This window comes from Chenopodium quinoa, unplaced genomic scaffold (assembly GCF_001683475.1).
Source record: "Chenopodium quinoa cultivar QQ74 unplaced genomic scaffold, ASM168347v1, whole genome shotgun sequence".
NCBI lineage: Eukaryota > Viridiplantae > Streptophyta > Magnoliopsida > Caryophyllales > Amaranthaceae > Chenopodium > Chenopodium quinoa.
The window spans coordinates 751487-760779 of record NW_018743863.1 but is presented as its reverse complement, the minus strand read 5'-3'; the positions used below and the strand labels follow the sequence as shown (position 1 = coordinate 760779).

The window sequence follows — 9293 nt, the reverse complement described above, 5'->3', positions numbered from 1 at the left end:
TCTTCGGGAGCGAAGCACGCAACAAAGGTATAATTCTTGTTCTTAGTCTTGCTTAATTATGTTTGTTATGCTTGTTAATTGCTTTAATTAAGGGGCGGGTCTTGGGGGGTTTCCTTCCGCGTAGTGTCGGGTCACTACGAAACCTTACAGCGGTTCGGAGCCATGCTCCTTTTAATTTTTGCAATTACTTATTAATTATGGTGTTTTAAAAGAATTTATTTTTCTGGTTCATGTTCTTCTAATTAGATTAGATGCTCGTTTTAATTAATTTTAAAACTCGGTTTTATTCTCGATTTGGCTGTCGAACCTAGATTTTGGCTCAAAAATAGTGATTTTTGGGTGGAATTGACTTTGTGGAACAGATTCATCCCTCTTTGAGACCTATCCAGTAGCCAAATTCGAACCAGAAACCCATTTTTTCTAGGGTTTTTTGTTTTTCAACGAAAATTTTAATTCTTTTTAAGCCTTGATTAATGCAAGCATTACAAGGTTAGATTAAATGCACATTTGCATCACTAATCTATTGTTTTAAAAATATCCTTAAGCATAATAATGGAGTTTTTATTAGTGCTTAAGTTGATATACCATTTTTCACATAAACTTGTTTTTCACAAATTTTGCAAATAAATTGCAATAAAATGTGAAAGCTTGTTGTGAACTTGTAATTTTAAGTTCCTATAATGTTAAAGTTATAATCTTTAAAAGGTTTAAATGATTAGAATCCTAACCCTAAATTCCATATTGAACAAAGTTTGGATTTTTCATGTTTGGTTGATTAAAATCCATCAAGTTCAAATACTTGTGAGTGAAATTTGATTAATTTTCATATTGGAAGATGTAATCTTGGTATTTTACACAAGTATGAAAGTTGGAAAATTTTTCATTAGATGATTAGTTTATTTTTCCAACTCCCATTTGTCAAATCCATTATTAATTTGCATATTGGCGAGATTAATTATGGACATAGCTCATTTTATTTTAAGCATAAAGAAGGACCTAGTTTTGTTAAAAAAAAAATTGGATAATTTAGGCTTGTGCACCATTAAAATTAAATTTATTTTATTTTATTTTATTTTTCCTCAAATTAATTCTAAAATGTAATTTAGAATTAATCATGTCACACACAAATCGGAATTAAAATTCTGAGGAAATGCACGCAAAAATCGATGCAAAACCGCAAGCGTCACCAAGGCCAGCCGGGCTGCCTAGCAGCCCGCATGTAGGTTGCCTATGGTGCACGCAAGGGCATTGCACCAATGCGCGTGGCTGTGTGGCAGGGAAGGCGCTGAGCGCAGCAGCATAGGCTTGGCTGTGTGGCTGTGTGGAGTGCGCGCATGCTGGCTAGCATCAAGAGGCGCCAGCCCAGCAAGCCAGATGCTCGCAGGCACCAGCGTGCTAGCAAGCATGCACAACATGCAAGCAGGCAGCTGGCGCTAGCAGCAGAGCATGCTGGGCACAGCGTACCTCGCCTATGCACCATGGCACCAGGCCATGGGCTGCCAAGCAGCCATGGTGCGCACCCACCAAGGGTTTTAGTGGGACGTTTTGCTTAATGTTTGAGCTATGATTTTGCAATTTTTCAATTTTAATAATTTGAAGTAATTATTTTAACGAGGTTAAAACCTCGATTTTTCGGTTTTGAAAAAATTTGACAAATTATGGGTTATGTCGACTTAATTAATCGGATTAATTAAGTATGGATGCGGAATTTAGTGGGAGCTTAATTAATTACGTGAGCATTTTTCTTTTAGAAATAATGGATTAAACAACTTTGACTAGTTTTTATTAGACGCGTTAATCGGATTAACCACCTAAGTTAGTTACTAGTTTTGCGTGTTTAATTATGTATTTCGTAATTTGCATGGGCCATTCACAAATAGTGAATGGGTGAATGGAAGATTGTTTTCAAAACAGGTTATTGAAAATGGCAACTAGTGGGGCCCGACTAGGATCGAAAATACGGACTGCGTTCCGTTATGTATTTTTGTAAATCTAAATACGGTCTGCGAACCGTTAAGTATTTTTGTACTATTATATTAATCTTAGTCGTTCTAGCTAGTTTATTTATTTTGGCCAAGATGTCTCAAGACGGCGTTTCGATGAACACGAGCCAAGATGAAGACCCATGGAAATTGAAGATTTCAAGGGGTCATGCTAGTTGCCAAATGCATCATTTTATGCTTTATATATTTTGTTATTATATATGATTGCTAGATGCATGTCTGGGATTTCTATATGTTGCGACGATTAGTTAAGTTCACTTAAATCAACCAACAATAGAAACCCTAGGTCCCTTAATAATATTGAGCTAAAATTTGCCATGCCAAGAACAACACTTACCGAACTAATGCACGTACGTGATGGACTACACCAAAGCGAGACATCACTACTTCCATAGGAACGTAAGGTATACTAGGTATACAAGTTGTCTTGGTTAAGCTCAACGATATCAGTAAGGAGTCCTTAGATGACGTGGCAAAAGAGGTAAAATGTCAAAGATGCATTAGATGCGAAATTTTATCAAACCGAGAGTATCTTGGAGCTATTAGAAATTGGATTGCTTACCTTAAGATATCTAATGATTAAGACAAGCCAAAGCATGCTTAACCATTTCTTGATATTTGGGATCTCGGAATCATTTTATTCTCGCCTAAAAAGGACAATTTTATAAATGCGTGGATAAAATGCTCAATAAGATTGAAATTATGCATGAACGTTTTAAATTTCAACTTATTGATTTATGAATGGTTTTTCATTTCAAATTCTTTCAATTGTAGAACATTGTCTGCAAGTAACCCAAACAACAACCATATGTGCCCGGAACTCCCCGAGAAGTTGGCCTTTTCCTTAAACTTGGTCAACTTCAAGGAATGGGAGGAGGAACTCAGGAAAGCTCTCCGGAATTATTCCTTGGAGTACACTCTAGACACTCCCATTCCAAGCTTCTACTCTAAAGGAATCATGACCGATGAGGCTCATGAAGAATGGTCCTCCAACTGCAAGAAAGTCTCACGACTTATGGCAAATTCCATCCCGGAATATTGGAAGGAAAGTCTTACCTCCTATCTCCCGGACATGTTCCTCAAAGCACTTGAGGACGTTGTCAATGTAAGAGTCACCAGGAGTGACAATGCACTAGTAGAAAAAATGAAAAAGGCACCCCCCTTTTCACACCGGTTCTTAAAAACTGGTGGGAAAAAAATGGGCGGGATTTGGATAATTACTTTTCGCACCGGTTCCTTATAAACCGGTGCCAAATCAAGGTTTTTGCACCGGTTTGAACCGGTGCTGAATGTTTTTATTAAATAAAAAAGAAAAAAATAGAGGGATTTCGCACTAGTTCAGCCCAAACCGGTGGGAAAAATTCATTTACAACCGGTTCGAACCGGTGCTGTAAATTAAACAAAAAAACCACTTAATCGTGAAATTCGATCTTCTTCTTCCTTCAATTCAGTTTTCATTCCCCTTCTAGCTTTTCCACATTCAATTCGCACCCCCCTCGTTGTCGCCTACCTTCCCCATAGCTGTACGTCCTCCATCGAAGCGCATTCTGGGCTTTCTCACCTCCATTGCCGCAACTCGTCTCTTTCTCTCCATAGCTCTCCTCCATTAAAGCGCATTCTGCTGAGCTTTCTCACCTCCATTGAAGCGCATTCTGAGCTTTCCAACTCCATTGTAGCAGCTTCGAGGTAAGATTTATTTCGTGGTCTTCCTAATCAATTGAATTCCTTCGCAATATAGGGTTAGTCGTTGATTTAGGGTTTTCTGTTCTTTGTGGTTTGCTGTTGTGACTTTAATTTTGAGTTGTGCATTCAACAATAGTAAATTGTTTTAGGGTTTTGATTGTTGCTGTTGTTTATGAACTTGATGGTTCTCGTTTGGGCATTTGTTTATGAACTTGATGGTTCTCCATTGCTGGGTTCCTCAGCTTTCTTATTTGGCATTCAGCATATCTAACGCGTGTACTTAGTTGGAGAAACAGACTCTATGTTGCTGTAAACTGGGCAACCACTGCTAATACGGAGCGTAATCGCGGTCTGAAGTTCTTTCGTTTCCCTAATCGTCAGCTTTGTGATTTTATTTCTAATTAGGGATTTTGATTTTGGAATTGGAGTTGTTGTTTTATGTTATTTTGTGATTTGTGCTTTTATCAAGTTTGATTTGAAGAGAAATTGGGGTTGTGGTAGTGAGAATTGATTTGTTTGAGACTATTTACAAGTTATTTCATTTGATCATTTTTGGTTTTTGGATGTGAATTGCAATAGACCACTTTCGAAATTTAGTAAGTTTAATTCCGTATTTGAGTTGATGTGTTGGTTGCTTGGATGAATTCATGAATCAGTGTGTTAATAATAAGACTATTAATTCTTAAAATGTGGATGGTAAGTATTGAATTGTTTGCTAATGAAGAAAGACGATGTTTTAATGCTAGTAGTTGTTACTCGGACCTTTATCTTTAGCTAGCTCATTATGTGATTGTTAGTATTGCTTATACATGTGGTAACTTTGGCAGCAATTTATTATGTGTTTTTAGAGAAGAAAAACCGGATTTTAAAGTTGTACTTATGATTGATTGAATAAATGTCAACTTGATGTGATTCACGGCATAGCCAACAAGCATGTTAGGAGCTTGCAGCTTTTATATGGTCATGCATTTGACAGGTAAAGTCAACTGTGAATTTGCTATTGCTAGTTTGCTACAAGGTCCTGTATGTCTGTATGATATAACCTCTAGGGAAAGAAGAGACTCTAAGACTAACTTATGTAACTAGGATTTTTTTGAGAAATTTGGGCATTGATTGTTTTGCTAGCTGCAAATCTCTTTGGAAGATTGGTTTACATCTATCTTGTCTTGATTATGTGGAATTGTCTTGATTACTATACATAATTATGTTGAATATAGTCCATATATATATTGTCTTTGTAGTAGGGAGCTTTCTTTTTCTTGTATGCTACTGAGTATCGGTTCCCTTCCTAACCCTTTTATAGACTTTCTGATGTAAACTTGTCTTCTGCTTGAAAAATTCCTTTTTCTTTTTCCTTTTAAAAAACAGATGGGGTTATCTTTCTTATAAATTCCAAGTTCTTCAAGAAGGCAACAATTTTTGAAGTAAATTTGATTTTAAAAATGTTATCTTCTCCTATATGCTGTTTACTAAATGATTTTGCCTTTGTGTGGGCATATGTGCCTATCTTCTGCTTCTCATTTTAATTTGCCTCTTTCTCTAAATTATATATAAAATTGATGAATATTGGTTTATTAGTCGAGCCATATGACTTGTCAACTTGGCTTGGGTAGGCGGTTGAAGATATCCACCATTTCATGAGCTATGAATTTGTGAATAGATGCATTAAATTTGTTTTTTTTTGTTTTGTTTTTATTTTTGTTTTTTTTTTATTTAGTATTATAGGAATTTCTAAACTTTTGTTATTGCCTTGTCCTCGCTACTCAAGGTGCTTCGAGGCTTTTTCTATCTGTGCGACAGTGTCTAGTGACTAGCTACTGGAGTAGTGGAGTCTCAATGCAGAATGTTGTGTTTTTGTCTAATCTGTGGACAATACTAAATATGTTCACTTCCTTTTCCAGGTCCAGTGTAATGTCTTTGAGGGTGCTAAAGGTGAAGTTTATTTGACTTCTGCAGGAGGTTGAGGGAGCTTCCTGGTGGAAGAATTGAGAGTGCGGCGTTGGTATGCTTTTCCAATTATATCTTCTGTAATCTCTACTCTTCATTTCTCTCTTTGAAGTCATTTTTTATGCCTCCATGTTAGGGTTTCTTAGTTGATTGATGTGCAATTAATTGATCAGTGCACCTGTATGGATAGTGTACCCGAGCCCTAGTTTAGCAATAGTGTCTGAATATGCTGCTGAGCCTACTCTACGGAGCTTGTGTATTTATTTATCACAAAAATTGAAAGTTGATTGGCTATTCACCATCTCTTGAAATTTAGTGTTGCAATTCAAAATGACACTTGTTGACATAGTTTATGCTCTTCCTGCTGTCCGTTTATGCCTTAAGCTGGTTAACAAATGAACACTGGAATGCCTTAAAAAAAAAAAAGGCTGGTTAACAAACTTCATTTACAATTCATGTCAGCTTTCTTAGATCATTTGTGGAGTGTGGACACTTCCACGGCTATGTGTGGGTTGACCGTTTGGCTGACTTCATTTAGAAAGAAGACCAAGTTTAGGAAATTCGATGTTAGATTCTTCAACATGTTTGCTAAATTTCTAATTTGGACTGTCTTGTTCCTCTTGATTTTTTTCTGCAATACATCTTGTTCCAGCTGAGTTACTAGTATTTCATCATCTTCCTACCTTTGCAACACCTCCACCCCAACTACAACTAGTAACTGGTTTCTATATTCAACACCCCAATTACTTTATTTGTCCATCTCAAGGTCGTCGTAAGTCCCTTGGAATTGAAACTACTACATCTTCCTCTCTAAAGGTTGTGATCATCGCTATCTAACTAACTAAGTGTTGAGTTCAAGTTGTAGTGTTAGTTTGTTTAATTAATAAAGTTTGTAGGTTTAGGGTTACTGTTTGTGTGTGGAGTCAATTAATGAATTAGATCCAGCAAGATTTTCTGGGTAGGAAGTGGAGATGATTTTAACACTCCAGGAAGAATGAAGAAGAATGAAAGTGCAGTTGGGATTTAAAGGACCAGGAGTGCAAAAATCATTTTCCATGAAATCTCACTCAACGGATCTCCCTGATTTTATGTGTTGCAAAATTTGGGAGTCTAACTGAGATTCATATTTCATCAGTTTTTATGTGAAGTAGTAGGAGTACTGTACTAATGGTGTAGTGGTTGTTACCACTAAACAGTAGTGTTACTGATGGATTGTAAACTTAACCCAAATCCTTCTCCATTCTATCTTACTTTATCTCCTTCTTCCTTTGTATTTCATCAATCAACTATCTTCATTAACCACTTTGCTTTGCCTTTATTATTTATTTTCATTTAAATTGTTATTTCTCTATTTATTATCCTTCTGTATACTAGATCAGATCATATTAGTATTGTTTTTGTTACTTGTCTTTCAATCTCTTGATATAGCCAACTAATCTCTTGATGACTTAAAAAATACGTATGGTATCACATGCTACTGATCTTTCTTGATCCGGATATGCTTAACTGGACTTGCTTTTGCTTAACTTAGCTTATCAATTTGCTTAACTTATTTTTGCTGAATTTATATTAAACTTAATTATCTTTGCTAGTACTTATATAAATAAATTAGAGGAGAAAATAACCTTAGTAAAAATCATAAATTTCTAAAAATACCTGTTTTTGTTGTCCATTGATGTTTTGATTTGGTATATTATCTTTTCTATAATCTTTTATCGTGCATATTCCCAATCATGCTGTCTTCCTAGTGTCCACTATGCCTGCCACGATAACCACTTTTTTAATTTCACTATACAAGTATCTTGTTAGAAACATATAGTGTTTGGTTGGGTGTTAACCATTTTCTTTTATTTGGTATCTAAAGGGATGGAAAGCAATTATCCCAAGGGTGGAAATCAATTTCCTTTTGTAAGTAATTAACACATTTTCCACTCTACTCCTTGTCTTTCTTATTCTCTCTTCCCATCCATCCTCTCCCTTTTACTGTTCTCCATAACTTTTCTGGTATGCTACCAAACAAAGGAGATTTTATCAGGTTTATTTTCATTAATATACTTCGTACAAAGTATATTTTTTTGTAATGACACACCGGATCAACTCTTGACCCTTTCTCTTGTAACTGCCAATTGCAGCAAGCTGTCAATGGAATTAGCCAGATTTCTTTTAGTGTCGACGAAAGTGTGACACCCAAGAAGCCTACCTCTCTGCCAGAGGTAGCAAAGCAACGTGAATTGAGTGGCACTCTAGAAGCTGAGGCAGACTCAAAGATCAAAAAGGGACTGTCGTATGGCAAGTGCAAGGAACTCAGTGGAAATAACATTTTTGGCCCACCTCCGGAAAATCATCCTCGATCATTGGCTGTTGCACGTTCATTGGAGTCAAAAGAAAAGGACATGGGTGAGCCAGCACCAAGAGCTTCACAACCAGAAGTTCCAAGAGCTGACAGGTAACATCTTTAAATTGCTTCTATTATTGCTTGAATTCTACTCTCCTGATTAGTTGAGTACTTATAGACTAGCTGTACTGGCTATAGCTTATGGCTTTATAAAAAATTCTAAAGCCTCTAACCTTGTGGAGTAGAAGTTCTTAATGGACTTTTTTTATTTCGTCAGCAAAAAAGAGGCAACAATCAAGCTAAAGTTACAAATTTGGGATTTCTGAAGCTTAATTCCAATTGACATTATCCATTTAGGGTAGATACCTGACTGATTGTCTATTGGCTGATACTTATTTGATCAACCTCATGCCTAGTTCTGTCTTGCATTGGATCTGTTGTATGTGTTGTTTTAATTATGTGCAGGTTTTAGCTATTATTACTGTAGTTTTGTTAGAAAGGATGATTGATGAAGATGATGATGATAGGTTATATTATTAAGGACATGGAACGTGACAACTTAATTTTTTTTTTTACAATTTCGTTTCTATAACTCGCTTTGACAGGTAAAACACCAACAACCAGTACCAGGCAGGCACAACACCACCACCACCAGACAATAGCTAACAGCCAGCAGATAGCCGAAAGGCTTTGCAAAACCAGGCCAGCAACCAAACAGCAGTATCACAGCAGGTGAAAAAGCAGGCAACAGAACCAGCAGCCTGAACCAAACCTAAGCAGCCAGAAACAGAAAGCAGTAGCCAGCAACAGCTACTCCAGACCTTGATTCTGTATTTTTGTTTTCTTCAGTTTTTTAAAGTGTAATATTACAAGTTATTGAAGAAAATATATGTGTTTTATGTATATTATGATTATATATAAGTATTTGTTACAATTTAAGTGAAAAAAAATGCTAATTTTTTTTTTTTTGGGCATTTTTGGCACCGGTTTTGGACAGAACCGGTGCTAAAAGTTTTTTTAAAAAATAAATTTGGGGACTTTTAACACCGGTTCTAAGTAAAAACTGGTGCGAAAAGTTCAGTTTTTGGCATCGATTCTCCTCTAGAACCGGTGCGAAAAGTCATTTTTCCCACCGGTTTTGAACCGGTGCGAAATCTATGGGGTTTTAGCACCCCCCAAATCCGGTCTGGTTTAAAACCGGTGCGAAATGGGGGGTTTGAACCGGTGGGAAATTCGTATTTTTATAGGGTTTCGTAGTGACCCGACACTACACGGAAGGAAACCCACCAAGACCCGCCCCTTAATTAAAGCAATTAACAAGCATA

The 9293-nt window shown here is 36.5% G+C and overlaps 1 protein-coding gene across 3 annotated transcripts; it reads left to right on the top strand.

The window, feature by feature from the left end:
- Positions 1–3473: 3473 nt before the first annotated feature.
- Positions 3474–8879, top strand: LOC110686504. Of its 3 annotated transcripts, none has more exons than XM_021863125.1 (5): positions 3474–3689; positions 5643–5688; positions 7498–7541; positions 7766–8079; positions 8574–8879. In XM_021863125.1, the coding sequence occupies exons 3-5, from the start codon at positions 7500–7502 to the stop codon at positions 8575–8577; spliced, it is 360 nt and encodes a 119-aa protein (XP_021718817.1). In that variant the 5' UTR covers positions 3474–3689; positions 5643–5688; positions 7498–7499; the 3' UTR covers positions 8578–8879. The 3 variants fall into 3 exon arrangements, 2 of the variants coding, with proteins under 2 accessions (XP_021718817.1, XP_021718816.1); XM_021863124.1 differs by having other exon boundaries at positions 5588–5688; XR_002504226.1 differs by lacking the exon at positions 7498–7541 and having other exon boundaries at positions 5588–5688.
- The last annotated feature ends 414 nt before the right edge of the window (positions 8880–9293 follow it).

Coding starts and splice junctions, on each gene's coding strand:
- LOC110686504 (XM_021863125.1), top strand. CDS start 7,500: ATGGAAAGCAATTATCCCAAGGGTGGAAATCAATTTCCTTTT. Junction 7,542..7,765: donor GTGGAAATCAATTTCCTTTT/GTAAGTAATTAA, acceptor TGCCAATTGCAG/CAAGCTGTCAATGGAATTAG.